The sequence below is a fragment of the Rattus norvegicus genome, chromosome 14, assembly GCF_021556685.1.
Source record: "Rattus norvegicus strain SHRSP/BbbUtx chromosome 14, alternate assembly SHRSP_T2T, whole genome shotgun sequence".
Taxonomy (NCBI): Eukaryota; Metazoa; Chordata; class Mammalia; order Rodentia; family Muridae; genus Rattus; species Rattus norvegicus.
In genome coordinates this window covers 19,019,766-19,044,609 of record NC_141547.1, presented here as the reverse complement: position 1 = coordinate 19,044,609, position 24,844 = coordinate 19,019,766, and the positions used below count along the sequence as shown (strand labels likewise).

The window sequence follows — 24,844 nt, the reverse complement described above, 5'->3', positions numbered from 1 at the left end:
AAGTGAGGACAGTTTCCCTTACATCTCTTGGAACCTATACTAAATGCTACTTCTGCCTTTGGGATCTGTCTTCCTCTGTCTCTCTGTCTAAGTCTGTCTCTCTCCCCCTTTCTCTCTCTCTGGAAAAGGGTCTCACTCTAAAACTGTGGCTGTTCTGGCCTCATTATGTTGCCCAGGCTGGACAGAAATCCACCTGCCTCTGCCTCCCAAGTGTTGCGATTAAAGGTTTGTGCCACTGACTCTTAGCCGACCTTGGGATCTTCGATGTTGAATGACAGTAACAAGTTGGCCAATTTTGTGATTGCCAGTTCTAGAAGCACCATGCTGGAGAAGGTGACTAGACTTTTAGTAGTGTGAGCATCCTGTTCCTGGGGAGTACTGGTCAGATTCCAAGTCCTCATTATTTCTTCATTATCATGCCTTCTCTGATGTCCTGTAATAATACCTCCTCTCATTTTTTGGATTAGAAAGGTATCATAAATATTTTACACAAAAGTCCTGGGATCTTTTTTATCTTGCAATCTTAAGAAAACCCAGAGCCATTTTTTGTTCTAATTATAGAAATAAAACAAAGTTATTGTCCTGTTCTCTGTCTCAACGTATTCGATTAGCTTAATTTAATGTCCTGCAAACACACTTAGCAGATATTTTTCTCGGTTCATGTGTGAACTACTGATTTACTTAACAAATCAATTGATCGCTTTAGTTGATGCCTATGTCCTCTATGTGCATGAGGAGAACAGGGATCTTTCTGTCAAGGTTCTATTTAATATGTAGAGCCTGAAGCTAAGTTTGTGTAGAACACGCAGTACTCAGTAAACATTGGCTGAATAAAGCATGAAGAGTAATAGGTAACTTCATGATTTAGGAAGGAGTAAATGGAGGAAAACAAGAGCTAGGAATAAACCCTGTAGCATTTAAAATATACTTGTTAAGTATAAATATTGCCTGTAGAGAGGTGCTGTGCTTGTTCAATGGCCCAGTGGTGCACATCTGGAAAAAAAAAAAAAACCCAACCAGGCGAGCTGGAACGCACAGACGGGATTCTCAGCGTCTATCTTGAAAAGCTGCTTTTATTCCTTGATCCTAAAACATTTTCAAATCATTAAGGTCTCTTGATGTTGGCTCCAAAGGTCCTGGGAAATTTGAGGGGAGTGGAATATTTATTTAGTCCTTATTAATTTAGAACATGAGAAGCATCAGAAATTTAGTGAGTTGTCTCCTCAGAACATCTTACTCGGCAAGTTGACTAATGCTTGCCTTCTCACAGTGGTGCACCCTGTGGGACAGCATCTCTGTTCTGTTCTCCTGATGCTCATTGTCACACTCCTGGGCCTTTAGTCTTTTTTAAAAAATTTTTTTATTGGATATTTTTTTAATTTACATTTCAAATGTTATTCCCTTTCCCATTTTCCCGGACATACGCCCAGCAATCCCATCTCCCTCCCCTTCTTCTATAAGGGTGTTCCCCTCTCCATCTGGGCCCCCTCCCCACCCCTGACATTCCCCTACATTGGGGGTCCAACCTTGGCAGGACCAAGGGCTTCTCCTTCCATTGGTGCCCAGTAAGGCCACCCTTTGCTACCTATGCAGTTGGAGCCATGGGTCAGTCCATGTATAGTCTTTGGGTAGTGGTTTAGTCCCTGAGAGCTCTAGTTGGTTCTTATGGGGTCTCAAGCCCCTTCAAGCTTTTTCAGTTCTTTCTCTAATTCCTCCAATGGGGGTCTTGTTCTCAGTTCAGTGGTTTGCTGCTGGCATTCGCCTCTGTATTTGCTGTATTCTGGCTGTGTCTCTCGGGAGAGATCTACATCCGGTTCCTGTCGTCCTGCACTTCTTTGCTTCATCCATCTCATCTAGTCTTGGTGGCTGTGTGTGTGTGTGTGTGTGTGTGTGTGTGTGTGTGTGTGTGTATGTATGTATGTATATATATACGTATATATATGTATATATATGTATATATATGGGGCGCACATGTAGGGCAGGCTTTTGTATCTTGTGTGGCCTCCTGTTTTTCTTTAAGGTAGGGACATTGCTTTGTTACAAATTCTCTACTTGTGCATGTCGATGAGCTTACCTTCACTAATCTCCTGTGTCTACTCAGAGTCCCTCAGGTGGTAACTGCCGGCAAGCATTGTCAATGTTCTACTGACCCATATGTCTTCTTTATAGGCACTACCTTTGGCTCAGATTTTTCATTTCTTCTGATACCACCGTCTTCTGTTTGTGTGTTTTACTTCCATTTTGGTTGGCCAGTCCCCTCTTTTTGGGATTGTCTGTGTCAGATTTATCATGAGGAGACATGATGGTAACATTACCACACACATTGCTGTCTGTGTATGAACAGAATCGTGAGTGTTCAGTGGCCAACCTCTGATAGACTAGAGAAATTCCATGACTGGCCAATGGGCCAAGCTCCCCGTTGTTAGTTACGCGGTGATTTATGGATTGAGGAGCAGCAAATTAAAACTTTATACAACCACAGCTACTACACTGTGTTAACTGATGTTAACTGAAATGTGAAGTGCACTGTTGAGTGACTAGTGTTATTTAAGGAGGACTGTGGAAACTGTAAGATAGGTTTATTGGTATGAGCGAAAATAGGGCTGTCTACACCCTAGGCTTTAACTTGTAGTATAGAAAAATTATTAAAGTAGGATTAGTTTTTCCATATGATATTTTCCACTTACATTTATGTGGTTTGCATGCATGAACCGGCAGTCTTTCCTTCATGTTTTATTTTAATGATATTTCAATGGCAACGCCTGCAAGAAGGCTTTCACTTTCTTCACTTCTCTCGTTGTGAGAAGAATACATTTCTGCACATGTGTGCTCCTGTGTTTGAGGGGGTGTATGGAGATGAGAGGTTGACATTGAGCTGCATTCATCAACTGTTCCTCCGTTTTAATTTTTGATGGGGTAGCTCAGTAAGTCCTGGATCTCCTGCTTTGGGCAGATTGGCTGGCCAGCAACCCCCCAAGATCTGCCCATCTTCACATGCCAGCACTAGAGTTCCAGATAAGGTACTACCACTCGCAGATTTTTATATGGGTGTCGGAGGTGCAAACTCAGTGCCTTATACTTGTGTTGCAAGAATTTGACCTACTGAGTATCTCCCTAGCCTTGTTTTTTTTTCCTTAATGAAAAAATGCAGGGCACCAAATTGCAGCTCCTGAACATGGTAGGTAAGAACCCTACACCTGAGTCATATCAGCAGCCCCTTCAACCCCATAGTTTATGCCTCCATGGTATCTTGTATATTTGTGCCACGCTTTATTTAACCAATCCTCTTTTCTTGATATTTAGGACTTAAAATTTTCTCAATTATAAACAATGTGATCGATTTTACACTAAAATCTTTGAGATAACTTACATTTTTAAATGAATGTAATTTTAGTAGAAGAACTTCTGGCCAATAAAATATGCTTCTAAGACATTTTCATACATTTCTAAATTTCCCTTTAGAGAGATTTCGGCTCATGATTCTACTAACAACCAACATCTGGAGATGTTATTGCAAGATTCCTATATACTGGCCGATGTTACTACTTTCCATCTCTTTTGTTTTAATAGATGAAACTCCTTTTTTATTTAATAATAGGCTTCTGTTACTGGGTTGACTATTTGTGAATTCAAATTTTGGTTGAAGCTATCTTAGTCTGTCTCATATTTCTATAGATTTCAGGTGGTAGGGACTTGTGTGTTTTTCTAGGCCCTTTGGCATGCATATTTCTGCATATATATATATGTTCTTCAGTGTATGATATGTATGGGTTTTGTTCTCGCATGGATTTGCCATTCTTGTTTTTAGTCAGGCATTTGAAAGTATGAATGAGCCTTACTTTTGTAATGTGACCTTCAAGGGCTCCTCTTTCTTTTCTCTCTAAAGAGACTAACTCACAATGTGGGTGAAATTCTAGTTAATTTTTCATTACACGATTTCAGGAGACGGGGTCAAAAGGAGCTAGTAGGGCATTCAATTATGTGCTTAAGTGTGTTGGAAAATGTTCTCCCCGCCCCCTCTCAGGTGTACAATATTTTACTTGGGCTTGTTTTTCAAGTGCACTGAAGTGGGACTAAACATTTTTGGATACTGCCATTATGTGAAGAAGAGATCCCATCTCGTTAAATATTCCTTCATCAGCTTCACAGTTACCCAGTCACGGGCAGCGAACAGCCTGCGAGGGCAGAGGGAGGGCAGGTGGTTGGCCTGAAGAATCTCAGGATTGGGGTGCTCCGTTGTCCCTCCCATTGCTGCTTGAAGAAGTGATTGGTCCAAACTGATTCCTGTCTCATAATCTCGAACTGGTCATAAGTGAGGAGGAGGGGAAGTCATGAGGTTGAACCTTAGCTCATCTGAGGGCTCAAGGGTCTTCCTCATAAACCACAGACTTCTGTCCTTTCGAAAGGGGTGGAGAGCCGAGACACAGTTTGGCTCCCAGGCACAGAGAGAGGAGGCTTTGATCTGTTCAGATAAAGGATGTCCACTGAAAATGTGGAAGGGAAGCCCAATAATCTTGGGGAGAGAGGAAGAGCCCGAAGCTCCACTTTCCTCAGGGTTTTCCAGCCAATGTTTAACCACAGTATTTTCACTTCTGCAGTCTCCCCGGCCGCAGAACGTATCCGATTCATCTTGGGAGAGGAAGATGACAGCCCAGCACCTCCTCAGCTCTTCACGGAACTCGATGAGCTGCTGGCTGTGGATGGACAGGAGATGGAATGGAAGGAGACAGCCAGGTGAGACATGGCTGGATCGAGAGAGTGCAGCGCTGGCCTGGGGGAAGCAAGAGGAGAGCAAATGGATGGGCCTTGGGTGCTGCCTTCTCGAGCCTCAGCATCAGGTGCCTGACTCGTGTGATGCTGCATCAAAGGGTGTTCTCTCTGCCCTCTGTCCTTGTACATTGACGTGGATGCATGGCGTCTCTTTTTCACTGCTGGAGCATGTTTTACTAACAAGGGCTCTAGGAACTTGACTTTTGTTGACAAAGGCGTCAACCTCAACTTATATACTATTTAATAGTAAAGCAGAAGGGCGGTAATAAACTTGAGCACCCAAAGGCAGTGGCCAAGAAACATTTCTACACATCTCTCCATGCACACATATCTCTGTGATCCCTGTGTAACATTGTCTGTTCCCGGGGAGAAAGGGTACTGGGGGAACAATTATGGCTCTAAGACAAAGATGGTGTAATTTCAGGTAAAGAGCCTGTTACCTTCGAAGTCTCCAGCTGAAAGCTGAACTTGGAAGTCAGACACCTCAGTTTCGTTCTCTCCTCTGTTCCCTTCTAGCCTAATGGCCTTGTGTGTTAATAGAATGAATGATAGCACTTATACCATATGATTTGAATACACACATGTAAAATATATACTATATAGATATAGTATACTATGCCATGTACAATCATAAAATTAGTATTTACGTGGACATAATTTGTGCATTGTTCAATACTTTGCAAGTTTCTGAGATTTAAGGAGTCACATCAGAGATTTTTCTCTTCACAGGAATTCAGTTACTCTAGACTAATTCCTCCACAACATGTAGTCACCCTTTGCAGGATGCACCTTGAGTCCACAAGGATCCTGGAACAAAGACTCTTTCTTACTTCCTGGTTCCCTTTGTTCCTTTATGGAATGAGGCTCACACTATCATGGCTTGAGAGGTCTTAGTCTACTGTTGTCACTGCCGTCCATTAGATAGCTCAGCACACTTTTTACTCTTCCCATGCCTCAGTCTCTTACTCTGCCAAGAGAGGGTCTTACAGGATTCCCTGTTCTTCAGCACCACACATAGTTTCTTGCTCTAGAAGTTTCTTCCCATGTGTACATTGGTGTAGTCAGTAGTGCCTCTAATGTTTCCTTTGATTATTCTTTTTGTGTTGAAATATTTGTTAAGAATTACCATTGGCTAGAACACAGGGGCAGCTTTGTGTGTTTGTTTCGTGCCAAATATTGACGATCCTTTAATTTACGTGACCCCTGCTCTCGGCCAGGTGAAGAAGTAAATCCACACTGAGTGCAGCTCAGTGTTGACTGAAATGCTTATGCTATTTCTAGTTTCGTTTCATTTCGGTCCATGGAGGGTGTCAAGTGTCACTCTGTAGCTCAGGTTGGCCTTGAACTCATGGCAATTCTCCTGCCTCAGTCTCTTCAATACTGACATTACAGGATTGAGTTAGAATACTTGGTCATATAGGATTCTAAAGACGAAGATAACCTTATGTTCTTAGCGTCTTTAAATATGGTGTTGCATATTCTAGAGGGACTATCCTTCTAGAGGAGAAGGGTGTTGGGAAGCTGACCAGGGAGAAAACAAAATAACTTCTATTTAGGGATCATCCCATTATTATTAACTACATTTCTGATATTATTGTTTTCCTCATTATATGAATTCAGTCAGCCAGAGGCAGAGTACCACCCTGTCCTTCTGCTTCCTACAGTTTTTTTCATAGCCTTGAAATGCTAGGGTCATAAAAGATTCTCATAAACATGTGTTGAATATGTTACTAGCGGAGAGACTTTGATTTTTTTTCAGCTAACGTATAAATTAATAGTTTTTGTTATGACATTCTCACATTTCCATCTAATTGTATTTTGTTACAAAGCAAGTCTTTTGAATGTAATAGTTACCATCTCTTTCTGCTGGGTGGGCCAGGCTGGAGGTAACCCAGCACATCAGTGCTAAAGCTCAAGAGGAGGAGCGCACTTCTAATTTCAAACTATTTCATGACTCTGCTGATGGCATCTGCACTTCTGTCTCTACACTTCCTTCCTTATTTAATTGGCATGGAGTAATTGGAGGGCGATTAGCAGTCATATAATTAATATATTCAGACCCTTTGTTCTTTCATATTTCTCCATCTCAATGTGTAATTTCATTCTCGTGGACCCTCCAGCCAGGACACCCGGGTCTTCCTTTCCTTCTACCTTCCTGTCTTCTGATCAATAGATCTGACTTTCTGCAGTACTCGGAGGTTTCAGCATCTCATCACACTTCCTGTCCAATACTGCCTCAGGTCTGGTTCAGGATTTCAGCATCTCCTATTTAGATGACCAGAAAAACCTCCAATGAATTGGTCCTTACATGTGCATATTTTGTGTATATACCTTTCACCCTAAGATACTTGAATAGCTTTCTGTGTCTTCCTCTAGTCCAGTCTGCTAGAGCTCCAGTGGTCAGTTTGAGGGACTCCGTATTTGCCACGCCCTTGTCCCACAGACACCCCTCACTTACCTACACGACCGACTCATACATGACCAGACTTTTGAGTTGAAACATCACCTAGACCTCTTATCCCAGGTCCTCTATTATATTTTTGACCTCTGACTTCTCATTATTTAGCACATTATTTACCTTGTTATCCTGTCTTTCTAGTAGATCTAAATCCCTGTGAGGGCAGGGTTTTCCCTTACCTTGGTCAGCAGCCCCATCCTTCTGCCTAGAACTACCTGCAGCACAGCCGTACTCAGGGAGCAGGGATGATACAGTGAATGTGCAGAGGAACATTCTTGGCTCTCAGTGTGCTGTCCCTTCTGATGTCTGTGGAATATTTAGATTTCCAGTGACCTGTACTTCTTGGGACACACACTGAATCTTTTTGTGGTGACATTTGACTTTCATCTGTGATGTGGATTTTTCCAGCCATGATAAAATTACCAGCCCCCTATTGAAAGGTCTCAAACCTCATGGATGAATAAAACTGAAGACTATAAGCAGAGATTTTTTTTCATATATGGTGGTATGGCATAGGAATTGTCTCTTCCTGCCTAGCAAGCATATTTAACTTTTTTTCCCTTTCCTCTGAAATTCCCAGTTGATAGACATTTTGTTCAGGCTGTGTGTGGTAGGCGCTGGTAACACGGGGTCTCACACATGCTAAACAGAGGCCTTACCACTGAGGTACATGCACCCTATGAAGCACTGGTGCTAGTGGACAGTTCTATTCTAAAGAGAAAAAATGCTCTAGACTTGTCAAAATAGATGTAGTTTCTGGTGTGGGCCTTGAACCAGTGCCATTCCTTTTTCCCCTTTAGGGTCCTGTACTTTTCGGGTGACTGATGATTTTATTTAAATAAGAATAGTCTACAAAGAGCTTTGGCATTACCGTGGTTTGAGTCCCACTTTGAGAATTTTCATTTGGTTTTACTTCTCAAACAATGAAAATGTTTTCAGTCCCTTCGGTTCTAAGATAGCAGGAATGAAATACTACCAGCAGGAGAAGCCTGTACTTAAGTGGGATTTAAAGTGTTGGTCAACTTTGTCCTCCTCTTTTGCATATTTTTCCCATTCTGTCTTTCCTATAAGGTAAGGTAGAACTTTGGAATTTCCAGTGGCTTTTCCAAAATGGTGCACAAGCTGGAGACCGTGCAAGGGTGAACTTCACATGTTTGACGAGGGTGTCTGACTGATGGAGAGACAGCGTTAGCCTTTCTTTTTTTTTTTTTCTTTTTTTCGGAGTTGGGGACCGAACCCAGGGCCTTGCGCTTGCTAGGCAAGCGCTCTACCACTGAGCTAAATCCCCAACCCCAGCGTTAGCCTTTCTAAAGGGCACTTTCAGGATCTGTAGTCATTAGCAAAAAATAACATTGAGGAAGACTGCAGTAATCAAATGGAATCAGTTGAAATGGGTGAGGAAGAAGTCTGCACTGTAATCCATTAAAGTAATCTGAGCTGAATGGCCCGTGTCTATGACCTATAAGTACTTGAGAGATAGAATCAGGAGAATCAGAAGTTCATGGCTACGTAACAGGTTTGAAGCCAGGCTGGGATATATGAGGTCATGTCCCAAAGTGAAATAAAACAAAACCAAACTGAAATCAGAAGAAACACGAACCTATTAGAATTAGTTCTCAGGTGCCCAACACACACAGATTAAGAAGTAACCCCTAGTCTTGCTTGGATGATGGCCCAAAATCACAAGGAAGGGATGGAGTTTTCTTTCTTCTTCCACTTCCTCAGGTGAATTAGCTCTTCTGAGGTAGTCTCCCTAGTTTCCTTTCCCCCTCAGTGGAGTTTCAGTGTCCAGAGCCGCACACCATCACTATTGCCTGAATAAATGTCAAAGATCATCAACACCGTGTAATCGAACCTGCACTGCCAATCCTGCTGTAGAAGAAAGCCGTCAAGCGTTAGCCAACAAAGGAAAAGGGCACTGGCGTGTCATGTCCAGGAACACAATGCACACTAACGTTTATTTGTGTTTGTGCTGGGCAAGCTGACCCAGATCACCTCTGGGGAACCTCTTTTAAGGTCATGGACACAGCACAACAGCTTACACTTTACACTGTGAGTCTGCCATCATCGCACTCTAGAGTTCTTTGGCTTTTCTCTACCAGATTACTCTGGGAAATTCCTCCTTGGACCAAATTTCTTTTCTTTTTCTTTTTCTTTCTGTAAGTAGATTATTTAGGGAATCCAGTCACCCTTGTAATTAGACATCGTTATATCTAGGTAATTATATGCAATACTTAACAACAGTTGATCTAGAAATTATGAATTCTATTTAAAATAGCATTTATTCCAGGCACATACTAGCATTGACTTCTTTTATGTACGATGAATTTATTTTTTGACGAGCAAGGAATTCATGATTGTTACATCGGTAGTTTTACACAGTTGGATTGTATTCTAGTACAAAGGTCACGAGGATTTTCCGCTATGAAACTGGCAGGTTTTAAAGTTGGAGGTCTTGCCTTTACTTAATTATATTTAATCATATGATTGGAAAGTTGCAAAATTTAGTGATTCCCAGAGGGCCTTCTGTTTCTTCAACAAGTAAGCAAAGTGCTCTTTGGTTGGCAGCCACTCAAAGTGTATTAAGCTGGGGAGTACTCGATCATTATTCTTCTAAGACCTTGGGATAAATAAAATTCACCTAATAAACTGCTCATCCAAGGGTACGACTATTTTATAATCACAAGCGTTTAAAAAGTCAACTTCTGAGATTAATTTTCCCATAGCGTGTTACACACTGAAACAAGAGGAAGACCATGTAGATTCATAGTTATTGCGAAGGGTCGATGGTGGCTTTCAGTACACGCCACAGGGAAAGTGCCTGGTTCTTTTAAAAACATAATTACATGGGTCGAAAGCAGAATTTCTGGCGCTTGGATAGTCTGAACTTTGGTCTTTCTCCCTTAGCCTTCTTTTTAATGGATGTTGATTGGAGTTGAGGAGAATTGGCACTTTATTCGTCAAGTTTGTCCTTGATGTTCGAGGAGCACGGACAGAGCATGCTCCCGCTCTGGGATGAAAACGATCTGCAGTAAATATAAATGGGCGAAGTGATATAGCCATCCCTGAACAAGTAGAGCAGTAGATTCGTTTGGTCGGCACCACACCAGTGTCCATGCTGTTAGCTATGCCGTAGACCATCATCGGAGCATTCAATATTAATGGAAGCTGAAGTGCAATGGATGCTAAAGTTAGCCATGAGATAGCATCTGTCCTTAGGAATTGACCGAACTGTATGTAGTGGTCTAGCAGTGAAACTTCACTTCCTTTCCTTACGGTAATCTTGACCTGCAGGGTAGATAGGATCCATCAGGGTGAGCAGTGCTCTTCCTAAAGTCCAGCCCAGTTGGAATTTATGATTCTTTTTTTTAAATTTACATTTATTTATTTATTTATTTATGGAATTTATGATTCTTATTGCTCTCGAAGAACTTACCCTGATTCCTGCCTTAATTAAGTCAGTTAGTTACCAGCAATATATCCTGCAGAGAGCATTATAGGAAAGGCCAGAAGGAGATTCAGTGAATTATGCTCCCTTTGGAAAAGTTTCTTTTTTTTTTTTTTTTATTATTAACTTGAGTATTTCTTATATACATTTCGAGTGTTATTCCCTTTCCCGGTTTCCGGGCAAACATCCCCCTAATCCCTCCCCCTCCCCTTCTTTATGGGTGTTCCCCTCCCCATCCTTCCCCCATTGCCGCCCTCCCCCCAACAATCTAGTTCACTGGGGGTTCAGTCTTAGCAGGACCCAGGGCTTCCCCTTCCACTGGTGCTCTTACTAGGATATTCATTGCTACCTATGAGGTCAGAGTCCAGGGTCAGTCCATGTATAGTCTTTAGGTAGTGGCTTAGTCCCTGGAAGCTCTGGTTGCTTGGCATTGTTGTACATATGGGGTCTCGAGCCCCTTCAAGCTCTTCCAGTTCTTTCTCTGATTCCTTCAATGGGGGTCCTATTCTCAGTTCAGTGGTTTGCTGCTGGCATTCGCCTCTGTATTTGCTGTATTCTGGCTGTGTCTCTCAGGAGAGATCTACATCCGGCTCTTGTCGGCCTGCACTTCTTTGCTTCATCTATCTTGTCTAATTGGATGGCTGTATATATGTGGGCCACATGTGGGGCAGGCTCTGAATGGGTGTTCCTTCTGTCTCTGTTTTAATCTTTGCCTCTCTATTCCCTGCCACGGGTATTCTTATTCCCCTTTTAAAGAAGGAGTGAAGCATTTGCATTTTGTTCATCCTTCCTGAGTTTCATGTGTTCTAGCCATCTAGGGTAATTCAAGCATTTGGGCTAATATCCACTTATCAATGAGTGCATACCATGTGTGTTTTTCTGTGATTGGGTTACCTCATTTAGGATGATATTTTCCAGTTCCAACCATTTGCCTTCGAATTTCATAAAGTCATTGTTTTTGATAGCTGAGTAATATTCCAATTTTCTTAAGCTTACATTGCTTAGCTAATCGAGCACTGTCTTGGGCTATTCAGGCTGCACTGACAGAATACCATAAACGAAATCTCTTACACACAGTAGAAACTTGCTTCTCCTTGTTCTGGAGTATGTAAAGTCCAAGACTGGGCTCAGCACATTGACTCACAGACAGTTGTGGGGACAATGTGCTCTTGATGGTACTTCCTAGTTGCAAAAGGTCTTGCCAAGGGTACTAGAATTACAACATAGAAAGCTGGGTATGCTGACTTTACCTATAATCCTAACACATGGAGGACTGAGGCAGGAGGATTGCCATAAGTTCAAGGCTAGGCTGGACTACAGAGTAAGAATATCTCTAAAACTCAACCTGACAACTACCCCAAACCTAAACCCCTAAAAGTTTAACAAAATATTATTTTTTAGTGTGTGTGTGTGTGTGTGTGTGTGTGTGTGTGTGTGTGTGTGACTGAAATGATGAGTTCTCATTCAAGCTATACAGATGGACAGCAACTGATAAACCGAAACTCATTTAAGAAAGATAAAGGACTTGCCCCTGGGATGGCTGTCAGGTTGGGGCAGTCACTGGTTGGCCATTCGTTTAGTCTCTGCTCCATCTTTGTCCCTGAATTTCTTGTAGAAAGGAGAAATTTTTGGCTGTAAGCTTTGTTTTTTTGTTTTATTTTTATTCTTTATTTTTTGGGGGGTTGTAAATTTTGTAGGTAGGGTTTTGCCTTTATCTCTCCACTGGGGGTCCTGTCTGGCTACAGGAGTAGACACTTCAGGTTGTATAACCCCACTTCTAGGAGTCTCAGCTAAAGTCTTCCCTATAGACTCCTGGGAGCCCTCCCCATCCCAGGTCTCTGGCACATCCTGAGGGCAGGAGAAGAAAGGTACGGGAAATGAATGAAGCTGTCTGAAACATTACACGTTACAGCTTCTAGATGACCCTTGTCATTTATCTTTGGCTTACATTCTGTTTTCAAAGATTCTCAGCTATTGAGAATACTCTTAGAAATCCAGAACAGGTATCCACTCTATTTTCCATAGACGGTCTATTTCTGGGTAGCCCTGAGATTCGAAACCATTTACCATGGACTCTTTCATCTTCTGGAGTCTGATCTGGAGCTATGGAGTAAGACAGATATAATTAAACTGTTCACAGAATAACTTAAAGATCCCGTGAGAAAGCAGGAGAAGGTGCTGCCCAAAGTTAACAGCATCACAGTAATCATCTAATTGATTATGAAGTAATCTGCTCTCCTTGTTTATTATTGGCTTGCTGATAGCCACGAAATATTGTAAGTGTGTGCTATAAAAATTGTCATTGACTTCTAGCTCCTTCTGTTTCTCTGGAAATTATTCCAACCAAAGATGAAGAAAATGTTAAGTCTAACAACACATATAGACAGGGGGGCATGATAGAAGTTTCTCATTTTGTTCAGGAATGTTTCAATTACTTCTGTGGAAATAAACCAGGTTCACTGTTGAAGTTTTAGAGTCTCTACAGTGATATTGCTGACCTTTAAACGTCTTTGTTATTTAAGGCATTGTTAGTATTATAATTTTGAGGATTACATACCTGAGTATTGTATCTACACCAACTTGCCTCTCCTTCCCCTCTTTGAGGCCCCCTTACTTCATGACTTTTTTTGTCTACATTATTCCACTTAGCTTTGCTCATATGTACACTCGGTTAGAGCTGTGGCTTTCAAACTCTAGAGGTAAAAAGATCCACATTTAAAAGTCAAGACCTCTTGCTGGTTTTGCTGGGTAGAACACAGGGTAACGGGGCCTCTAGTCATTGAGAGGTTGGACATAGACGTTACCATTGACAGGGAGGAGCTGCCTGGCTTCGAGGGGCCTCCTGGGAGGAGTGTGGAGGCATACGGGAAAATGCTTTTGAGTCAATGAGCATTGGGTGTGATAAAAATCCTAAGCTTTTCTTTGACACGATGGCTGATCTCTTGATCTGTTTTCACTTGTGGTCTGTGCAGGGAGCGTCTTTCCCCTCCCTGGGGGTTGATAAGAGTTCTATAAATAATACAGTATGTAGCGCTTCCTCTGGTTTCCTCCGATGCCTGCCCTTTGTTCTTATCTGCAGTGAGTTAGGTGAGCGTTTAGCTTGTTCTAGGAAAATGTTTTTCAATCATTAAACCCTTGGGTGAGAAATGTAGGAAAACAAAATTTAACCCCGTCATTCCCTTTCCAGCATCCTTCAGAGGCTTGATGGGCAAGGCAGGTGAATGCTGGTGGCGCGGTAGGGACGCGTCCTGTTTCTTTGAGGTGCTTAGCAGAGTCTGTGTGCAGTGACACACGAATTATGAGGCTTCCAAATGTGTTTTTTTTTCTTCCTCCAACTTAAAAAAAAAGCTTTGCTTTCTCTGTTTTCAAAATTGTCTACACATCTTGGCAAGCAGAAGTGGGTGAGGGTTGTCTGTCCCAACGCAGAGGTTACTAGAGGACTGTCGTCCATCACGGTGAATCTGTGGTCCACTGAGCTCGCTCATTTTAAACATATGTGGAGCCTGGCTGGAAGGGTGAAGTTTCTATTAGCATCTCAGTGAGAGGCCCATATGCCAGCTGAGGCAGAGGCATCAGACATGGTAAAGCATGGACCTCATTAAGTATCAACAACTGGGTATTTTCCATTTGAGCTAAACATTGCTTCCTTGTTGCTACTTAAACTAACCCACTCTAAAGGTCACAAGAGAATATTGGCAGAGATGTCTGGTTTTATAATTATAGGAACTACCTACTTGGAGAAAATTTTTTAATTTATATTTTTAAAAAATTAACTGACTTATTTATGTTCTAGTTGTTGCCCTTTCAGTCAGTTCCTCATCCCATTCCTTCTTCCCCTTGCCTCTGAGAGGGTGCTCCCACCAGGCCTCCTCTTCCCTGAGGCCTCAAGTCTCTAGAGGATTAAGTGGATCTTCTCCCACTGCCAGGGGCCTCTCACCACCTCTGTATGCTCCTGGTTGGTGGCTCAGTCTCTGGGGGCTCCCTGGGGTCTGAAAAGTTGAGACTGCTGGTCTTCCTATGGGGTCACGGTGTCCCCTTCAGCTTCTTCAATCCTTCCCTTAAATTCAACAATAGGGGTCCCCGACGTTAGTCCAATAGTTGGGTATAAGTATGCCTTCTGTCTCCGTGAGCTGCAGGTGGGCCTCTCAGAGGACAGCCATGCCAGGCTCCAATCTGCAAGCACATCATAGCATCAGTAAGACCGTCAGACCTTGGTGCCTCCCCATGAGATAGATTCTAAGTTGGACCGGTCATTGAACCACCTCTCCTTCAGTCTTTTTTTCCATTTTTGTCTCTGCAGTTCTTTTAGACAGGAACAATTCTGGGTCAGAAATTTTGACTGTGAGTTAGTAACCCTGTCCCTCCACTTGAGGCCCTGTCTATCTATGGTGTGTGTGTGTTGGGGGGGGTGGTCTCTTTCCAATGTTGGGGATTGTAGTTAAGGTCACCCCCCATTGAATCCTGAGAGTCTCACCTCCCAGGTCTCTGGTATTTTCTAGAGGGTCCCCCCACCTCCCACCCCTTGAGGCTGCATATTTCCATTCATTCTTTTTGCCCTCTGGACTTCTCTCCTGCCTGCCCTCCCCCCACTTCCACCAATCCCTGATCTTGTTCCCCTTTCCTCTCCCCCTCCCCTCTCCTACCCAGGTCCCTCCCTCCCTCTGCCACCCATGATTATTTCCTTCCCCCATCTCATCTAAAAGTCACTTAGGAATTCATTTTTACTGATTTCCTGGTTATACGGGGAGGGTGGTGATGGTGGTAGAGGTCACTTGGACTCCGTTGGTCCATTTTGTTTTTTCTTTTTTGAGAGAAAGTGATCTGGTGATTGGATTCCTGGCAGTGACAGAGTCGATGAGTCAGTAAGCTATCGAGGCAGAGAGAGGAGACATTATGGAAGTGCTGGTCAGGGATGTGGGCAGGGGTCAGAGCCGCCTTCAGGGAAGGTTGCAGTTCTTTAATTGTTTCTCCCTGATTTCATCTTCCTAGGTGGATTAAGTTTGAAGAGAAAGTGGAACAGGGTGGGGAGCGATGGAGCAAACCCCATGTGGCCACCTTGTCCCTGCACAGCTTGTTTGAGCTGAGGACATGTATGGAGAAAGGATCCATCATGCTTGACCGGGAGGCCTCCTCTCTCCCACAGCTGGTGGGTGAGTATGCCACTTCAGGCCCCTCCTGTCGTTCAGGAATGCCCCTCAATGCAGAAGCCCGCTAGGGTAAGCAGGGTTGAGCATTCTCTAAAACACCGGTTCTTAGAGTCTTGTGCCATGAAATGAGCGACTTACAAACGATTTGACAGATATCAAGAAAAGTAGCATTAAGAAATAAGACCCGTCTTTGGTTTGGTCATTTCTATTATTTTGGAATACTTAGATTGATTTTTTTCCAAGTTTGTTTATCAATCTACGAAATTTTGTGCTTTTTTTTTTAAAAAAAAATCCTTTATATTTTGTAACGTCGAAGATTGCATTTAATATGCAATCCACATATTAGTTTCTCTACTTGTTAGTGTGTACGGTGATCGTTTTTGGTATAGACTTGTGTGTATGTGGGATCGTTCGTGTGTATGTGTGTGTGTGTGTGTGTGTGTGTATGTGTGTGTGTGTGTGTGTGTGTGTGTGTGTGTGTGTGAATGGGTTGATGTGTGTGCTTCTGTGCATGCATGTATGTTTCTGTGGATGCCAGAGTAAACCATGGTTTTATTTCTCGGGAACCCATCTCTTCCTTTCTGAGACAATATCTCTCCCTGACAGGAGCTCACTCAGTAGACTCGGTATGGTGGCCACCATGCCTGTTTTTTTTTTTAATTAACATAAATTCTAGGCGTTGGACTCAGGTCCTCAAGCTTGCATGGTGGTCATTTGCATATCGAGCCATTACCTCACCCCAGATTAATATTCTGGCTAAAGAGCCTTCTCACCCTCCTATATCAACTGGCTCTCTGGACGTTAGGGTTTGAGAACTCTTTGACCTTAGATGTTTCACTGGGCTTTTCTGCTCCTCAGTTACACTTTGTTCAAAACAGAGCTTCACATCTTGCAGGAGGATGAAAATATTCCACTTCCCTGGGCTGCTGTGAGGGGAGGTGCATGTCAAGCCATTTAGCTGTGTGTGGAAAATGCTGTGGGGTAGGATGCCAGCATTAGGGCCCCATCGGCTAGTGACTGAGTGACTGAGTCAGGTTACATTGGTGTAGAGGATCTTGCCTATCACCAGAGCTTATGGAATTTCTCTGCATGAAATGTCACCATTTATTCCTTCCATTGAGTATGTGTGTTTTCTCTATGATACTAAAAAAAAATCTCTGGAAGTAGTTTGTATCCTGTGACACCAAGTGGTACCAGCAAAGAAATGCTGGGATCCCAGGGGGCAGCTTTAACTCAAGGCTTCTTCTGTCAGTATAGATGATCATGGTCAGAACACAGTCATGGAGTCTTGGTTCCTCTTCTGTGGAAGCACTATTAAGGGCACATGTCTGGGTTTCCTTTCCTGATGCCGTGATTAATACCTTGATTAAAGGTGCTTAGTGGAGAGGTATATTTTAGGTCATGATTCCCGATTATAGTCTATCACAGCTGGAAAGTCAGTGAGGCAGGAGTCTGAGAGAATGGGTCACGATACAGCCATCTTCAGCGACAGAGGTCCAGGGGTGCATGGATGCTTGAGCTCAGCTTGACTTCTTTTTATCTAGTCCAGGACCCAATCCTCAGAATGGCACTGTGTGCTTTTAGGCTGGGACTTCTCACATCAACGAACATAATAGAGACCATCACCCACAGACTTATCAATTCACAGGCCAAATTAATCGCTATGGGTCCTGCTGGAGATGCCCATTCTAGATGATTCTTGATCGTGTCATGTTGTCAATTGGAACTGTCATGGTGTACCTTTCGAAGGAGAATTAAATAAGATCATCTTCAGACTAGCTGGGTTCGTATTTTTACCCTAGTGTCATTAGCTGTCTAGATTTCCCTACATGTCACCTACCACACAACTACGTGAAGTCTGGTTTGAGTCTGGCATGTAGATGGTTGGGATTTCATGAGCAGAAGGAAAAATTCCAAAGACTATTGACTGAAGAGATGGATGTAGTGGAATATCCATTGATTCTTTTTATTGATTGATTGATTGATGATTGATTGGCTTTTGCCGGTCTCAGAGCTGATCACCAGGGTGATGAAAGTTTTAGACCGGAACTTCTCTGCAAACCTGTCTTTGTGCTCTCAGTCCCATACTGAACTACCTTACAGAGTTCCTGGTCTCCAGCAACCCTCTCACTGTGTGTACACAGCAGAAGACAGAGTCCGCATCAAATCAGAGCCTCTTTAGCCAATGACCAAAAGGGGAAGCTCTGACATCTGCCTCATGTAAGAAAGATTAAGTGAGCACTTGATGTTCTTGCTTAATTTCCCATAACTTTTCTTTTTTATTATTATCAGCTGTGGAGTCTTTTCTAACCTCCATGAATTTACTTTGAACATTGTCATTCTGTGTTAAAATTAGACATCACTAGGTCACTTTGAGGTATCATCACTCGCTAATATGTTTGCTTCACAGCCCCTGGGGCAAGGAGGCAGAGTGCCAGGGCTGTCATTCTGGAGCTGATAATTCAGAAAAACAGTTCAGAGCAAACCATACATCATGAGCAAAAGAAAGGGAGGAAACCAAAGGCCAGCTGTGCAGAGGAGGGTAAACGAGGGTAACCTGATCACAGAACAAACATTCTGCAGAAGAATGCAAACCTGTGGAGGGTAAATGCGAACCACGGAAAACCTCTGCTCCGTTTTCAAGGACAGAAGGCAGCTCAATGCCGTGAGGAGCTGCAAGGACTGGTTCATTTCTATGACAAACTTTTTCTAGCAGAGGATGAAGTAGGGATGCTAGGACCTGCATATGCTGGTAATTCTCACCTGGCAGTTACTCCTAAATACCATAATGAATTTTCTCCCAATAGGCCAATTTTCCTTCAGAAAATGGGGGGAAATAGGAGAAAGTGTGATTATATCCAACAAATACGAGGGTGATTCTCAGCTGTCTTTGTGGTCCACATGCTATTGGTCCTCAGCGTCTTCCTGAGAGGCAGGTCCTAGGCCATAGAACAGGGCCCTGGGCGTAGGACAGGGCCCAAGCCAGGTTGAGGTGTCAAGTGTTGTTCTCACAGTGACATCGGCTTACCTGGGGTTCTTTTCAGGACCTCGCTGTGCTTTTACCTTTTTTTTCTTTTTCTTCTTCTTCTTTTTTTTTTTTAAAAGAATCCCTTCTGTATTTAATAAGAAAATTGTCTTTGAAGCATTACAGAGGATAAGACATAATTTCCAGGGATTATTTTAATAGGTTTATTATTAGCATCTCCATTGTAATCTTACATTTAAAGAGTGTCACTCACATTCGAAGTCAAGTTCATGGAATTTTCTTCCACTCTTTTGTTTAAAAAAAGCTGCAATCCATGTCAGGTATATAGCACAATGTGAACTGGATGAGAAAAATGTGGCTCTATTTTATATATGCACCTGAGCTCTGTGTATTGGCAAATGTTCGAGTTCTGCTGTTTCTTGTTTTTATCTTTCTTAAAAAACCACTTTATAGTTTCAAAATTTATATTTTTCATTCTTTCCAATTATAAGTTGATATATATCCATCCAAATATAATCCATAAATAACTTTACTACACAAGTAAAAATTTCCCTAATCTTACCACAGAAATAAAATGTTTCCTAATCTAATTTTGTCTATTTATTATGTCAACATTTTTCTCATGCTCTGTTTATGTGCATCTAACTGTCTTGAAATGGAATAATGGTACTTTGTGTGTGTGTGTGTGTGTGTGTGTGTGTGTGTGTGTGCGCGCGCACGTGTGAGTGGGAGTGTGTGAATGCCTGCCCATGTGGAGGTTAGCGTAGGTTATCAGGTAGCTTTGTCTTCATTCTTTGTCTTATGGCCTTGACTCAGCAGATAAGTGTGTTTGCTCCACAGAAATGGGGGCCTGAGTTCAAGTCCTGACGCTGATGTCAAACACCTGATATGGCTGTGCATGCCGAGAACCTGAGACAAGCTCCCTCCCTGAAGCTCCCTCAAGTGCTCTGTGACAGTGAGGTTGCATGGCTAGGGAGTTCTTGTCTCCCAGGCCCTTCTTGTCTACCGTGTAATCTGGGGTTCTAGACACACACAGCAATGTGCATGTAACTGGAGTTCTAGGCGTCATCCTCAGGCCATGGCTATTGTATAGGTCTTTCACACCGTGATAGATAATTTTGACAGACCTAACAAATGTCTTAATTGGCTATGGCCACATACATTTATTTCCATCATCATTAATTTTGAAGTCAAGAACTATGTATTTGGCCCCGAGTGCCTTTTTCCCTAAAGACTGACCAGTCCTCTTAGTTTCTTTCCACAGTGTAGCCACCTTTCTGTTGGTTTGCACAGGCTTTGCAGACATCACGTCTTCCCCTGCCTAGAGCTCACTTTTTCAAACCTTTGGCTTCTTGTGAGGCAGAGTCTAGTGTGTAGCCCAGGCTTTGACTTCACGGACTCCATAGCTCAAGCTGCCAGGAAGTCACAATCCTGGCTTCCCTAGCATTGATGGGCTTGCTTCCTAAATGTAGAAAATGCTGTGTTGAATGGGGGATAAATCTAGATGTGCATCAGAAAGCATGCTTTTAGTTCAGGTTCGGCCTTTCTAGTCAGTCTGTGGGGGAAGTCACCTCTTCACCCCCTTTTCCTCACCTGTGTAACCAGAGCTGAACTGGAGGTCCCCTAGCTTCTTCTCAGTTCTATTATCATCTAGACTCGGTATAGTTCCTCCCAGTTGGTCGTGTCTGTGGGATCCGAACACTGAGCACTTAATTTCGGTGTAGCTGTAAAAGTAACTGCCCCCACTTCCCTTTGGAAGGTTTTGCAGTTGGTGCTTAAAGAGAGCCTATCATGTGGGCCATTTTTCCTTTTCCTTTTTTATGGAAATGTACTGAAGGCCATAAGGCACACAGATGTTTTAACCTGTCTAACTAGTGATTTCCAGGCATTAGTAACACGAGGGCCGGCTGTGCATGCATATGCATTCGAAAGCCTTGCCAGGAAGGCTAGATAAGGAACTCTTTAATCCCGGATGCTGGCATCAGAACGCGTGTCTGATAACGCTTGCTGCCGACGTACTCCGGCTGTTTATTTTTGTGGTCCTTCGGTAAACGGACTTTCCATGTGGAGCGGGACTTGAAGGGAAAGTATAGGGCTGTGTTCTGAAGGCACCTAATTACTTGACTGTGGGACAGAGGGCTAATTGTACTGCTAGGGGTCATTCTGAGTGTTTTCCTGAGTGCCCGTTAAAAATACCCAAGCTGAAGGCCACTTTCAAATCAAAACACTCACAGGAGAAACTTCCTGTCTCCTTCAGGTCCCTTTCCAAATGGTTCACATTCTGCACATTTAGAGCATTTGTGCTGGGCAAATGCTGGAAAATTCTTGATTTAGTAGTCTCTTACAAATGGCTCCCTGTCCACTGTATAAATTGCTGGCTTCTAGATGTAGAAAGTGAGACTGAGTACTCCCAGCAAAGGTGGACCAATGACAGCTTAGTTAGATGTCAGCAAGTTCCTGGAGACACCTGTATCATTTCTTCAAGGCAGGATTCCATAGGACTGACTGACTGTGGTCCCACCATCCATTGATTTTTTTCTGTCAGACTTTCACATAAGAACAGGCATTTGCACTTCCCTACCCAAGTACTTTCTGGAAAGGAAGCTATACAGTGAGGTGTCCTGCCCTGCACATCACCCACAGGTTCTGTGATGGTTTCACTGTCTGTCTCACTCTGAGTGGAGGCAAATGTTAGAATAGGATACCCAGGCTTCCTTTATGTGCCTACATGTAAGAAAGAAGTCTTTTCTATTGGAATAGGATTTTTTTTCTCTAACAGCATATTTTGCAGATCAAAGTGAAGCAATCATTGTTGCATGAGTGTGTGTGTGTGTGTGTGTGTGTGTTTGTGTGTGTGCGCGCGCGTGCGTACTTGTGCATATGCATGCCTATGTCTGTATGCCTCTCTGTGTGTGTGATCACCTGTGTGTGTAGGCTAGAATTGCTGTTGGGTATCTATTTTACTTTCTAGTCACCTTACTTTTTTGAGATAACATCTCTCACTGGACCTGGATTGCCTTTGAGCTCCAGGGCTTTGCTTGGTTTCACCACATTTCCTCCTGCAAGAGGACACAGGTGGATAACACTGCACCCAGCTTTTTATGTGGATGCTGTCTGAAGCCATGCCCTCCTGCATGCACAGTAAAACACTTTATCCTTCACCGCCTGAGCCATCTCCCTAGTCCCCAAAGCCACTTTCTTTTTAAAGTTAAAACAGTAAAGAAGAGTAAATAGAAACTTTCTTTTTATAACTAGGATATTTAAACTTTCTCAAAAATAAGTCAGGTTGTGTTTGAAATGATCAGTAGAGTAGACTGGTGAGGTTTTAGTTGGAGTTGACCTCGGGAAGATTTAATCTGACATCTTTGAAAAGACTGGGGTATGTATAATTTTATAGCTTAATCTTTTCTTCTCTGCCTGTTCAAATGATCTGATATTGGAAAAGGCGTTTCAGAGAAAATATAACTTAGAAGAACTGGGGAAGATAGACTTTAATAATCACACTTCATGACTTTACAATGTTCAACATCTCTTTTTATCATACGTTTGACATTTGTGATTAATCTAATGCAGGGCATAAAAATTCGAACGTTACTTTTTTTAAATTGAAAAATGCAAATTACTGACTAATCCTGTTACTCATAGAAACTGATTTAGGGGATTCACCACAGCTGGGATATTAAAAAAAAAAAGACAGATTAAGACAATCCTACCTTTGTAAAGATCCAATTAATGCTAGAATAGTTATAATAGTATCATTAATGCCGGCATCCTGTCCCTTCATATAAAGTAGGGATCTGGGGCTTTGGGAAGGAAGGCCTTGGTGTTAATCTGGCAGTGATGTCCACAAAGCTGCACAGTTTGGTGACTGACACTCACTTCGCTTTGTTTTTGCATCAGAGATGATTGCAGACCACCAGATCGAGACAGGCCTCTTGAAGCCCGACCTCAAGGATAAGGTCACCTATACGCTGCTGCGGAAACACCGACATCAAACCAAGAAATCCAACCTTCGGTCCCTGGCTGACATTGGGAAGACAGTCTCCAGTGCAAGTAGGATGTTCAGCAACCCTGATAACGGTAAATGCAGAGCCAATGGCTGCTGCTCGATTCCTCCTTCCGAATCACCTCGCTCCATTTCTTCATACCCCGTCCCCATTACATTTCTTTCCTCAAGTTCATCCGCCAGCGTCATTTCCTGATCCTTCTAATACGATTGGGCAGACGTGCAGTCTGGCTGGACGGGTTTCCCTGGTTGCTGCAGGTGACAAAGTGCCTTGTGGGTCTGTGCTGGTGGACTGAAATGGTTGACTCTTAACTCTGTGGTGAAACAACTGAGCGTTGCACACGAATCAGCAATGCAGACTAAGACCTCAGGGAGTATGTTTTCAAGATGACTCCCAACAACTGGGAGGATCTCATTAGATAAGATAAATGCCTTGAAGTCTGGTATCACAACATTTTATTTTATCACAGCGTCCCATTTCTGTTGGGAGCCAGTTGTCTAGGATACTGGTGATCCTCTTACCAGCGTCAACCTGTATGTTATTTTACCACTTGAACAGGTAGTTGATGTCGTGATAAGTAACAGCTATATTCAGACGGGAAGGTAATTACTGAAGATGGGATATTCACTCGTTCTATACCAGTGGGAACGGCACTATGTTCTTGTGACATTTATTTGATTGCATTTACCACAGTTTCCTTGCCAAGTGTCCATCTCATGTGTCTGTTTGTTGGGAGCAAATTTCATGTTTGGGTGCAGGCGGAGAAGTGGGACATCCGTTCCGGTGAAGTGTGGGAGATGCCGTTGTGGTGGAGAGAGTAGAGTAGGCGCTGGGTTGCTAGAACCTTCTCTAGTGTCCACCATTACATCTTCTTAGTGCCAAGAAAGGGAAGAAAGTGAGAGAGTCTGTAACCTGGTGCAGTCATATGTACGTCCATAATATTATAGAGTGTGGTCTCAGGCAGAGGACAAGTTAAGGTGACTTTCTAAAGTGCATTTGACTCCAGCCATTCCATATCCAGAAATGTGATTTTTTTCTCACTTGAATACTAAAAATCAATGATTTGAAGACACATTACTATAAACAAAATCTCATAGGTTTTAACCCAAAGTGTCTATGAAAATAATTAAGATATGAATGTTTTCAATAAAATACCTTCACAGGAGAGAGACTCAAATTTAGAGTACTGCTGATATAATTTGGCGTTACTCAGAACAATGTGGCCTACAGAGAGATATTCCGCCTCATATGCCTGTTGACTTATTTTTGAAGAAAAGGTTTCTCAGTGACTGGCAGCGCCATCTCTTAAGCAGGTTGCTCTAACTCTGCTTATAGGCATTTTGTCCTAACCAGTGCCCGCATTTGCAATCTTGGCAGTTAAAGGTCAGTCTTTCCTTTTTATCTTAGGCAACAGTCCTCTTTTTCATATGAAGTATGATTTCTAGGAGTTGGAGGTTTTGTTTGTTTGCTTTCAATCATGGAAGACCCTATGGTAGGATACAGAAGTATGAAGATACAATGTTGCGGTAGACAGGGTTTGACTGACTGCCGGGCTGCTCTCTTTCCAGAGTGCTAAGCCATCTTCTCGTGCACTCCAACAGAGCAGAGACTAGAAACCGAGCCTCCGCAGCAGCCCATCTTTTGGAGAAGTTATTAAGATGTGAAGTATGATGAAGGATGGGCTGGGTTATTCACTCTTTCTTCAGCTCTTTGTCCTATTGGTAGATCTAGCATCTGAGAGGAAGTTGAACTTACCTTCCAGGTTCACCTCTCATTTGCTGTACATGCAGGGCAGAAAGCAAATGGGAAAGGGTAGGCAGTCCTTTTTCAGCTCTTCAAATGATCGGAGTACACCCTGCAGCGTAGGATACGATTAGTTTGTTTCAAACATGTTATTATTGGCCTCTGTGTTACCCAACCTTTTAACTATCACAGGCGAGATTTGGCTTTCCGAGATCCTACAGCAGTGAGTTACATGTTCCTCCAAGGTACATGATCATAAATCATGGGCGAGGTGGCAAGTTCTTG

General features: G+C 42.8%; 1 protein-coding gene across 7 annotated transcripts in view; it reads left to right on the top strand.

Annotated features, from left to right (window-relative positions):
* The window catches only part of Slc4a4 (solute carrier family 4 member 4), a 450,971-nt gene that overhangs the window by 250,084 nt on the left and 176,043 nt on the right, over positions 1-24,844 (top strand). For all 7 annotated transcript variants that reach the window (XM_087584435.1, XM_087584437.1, XM_087584438.1 and 4 more), the window contains 3 exons: positions 4,599-4,734; positions 15,666-15,826; positions 22,710-22,889. In XM_087584435.1, coding sequence (XP_087440561.1) covers positions 4,599-4,734; positions 15,666-15,826; positions 22,710-22,889 — 477 coding nt within the window. The remainder of the gene's footprint in view (positions 1-4,598; positions 4,735-15,665; positions 15,827-22,709; positions 22,890-24,844) is intronic.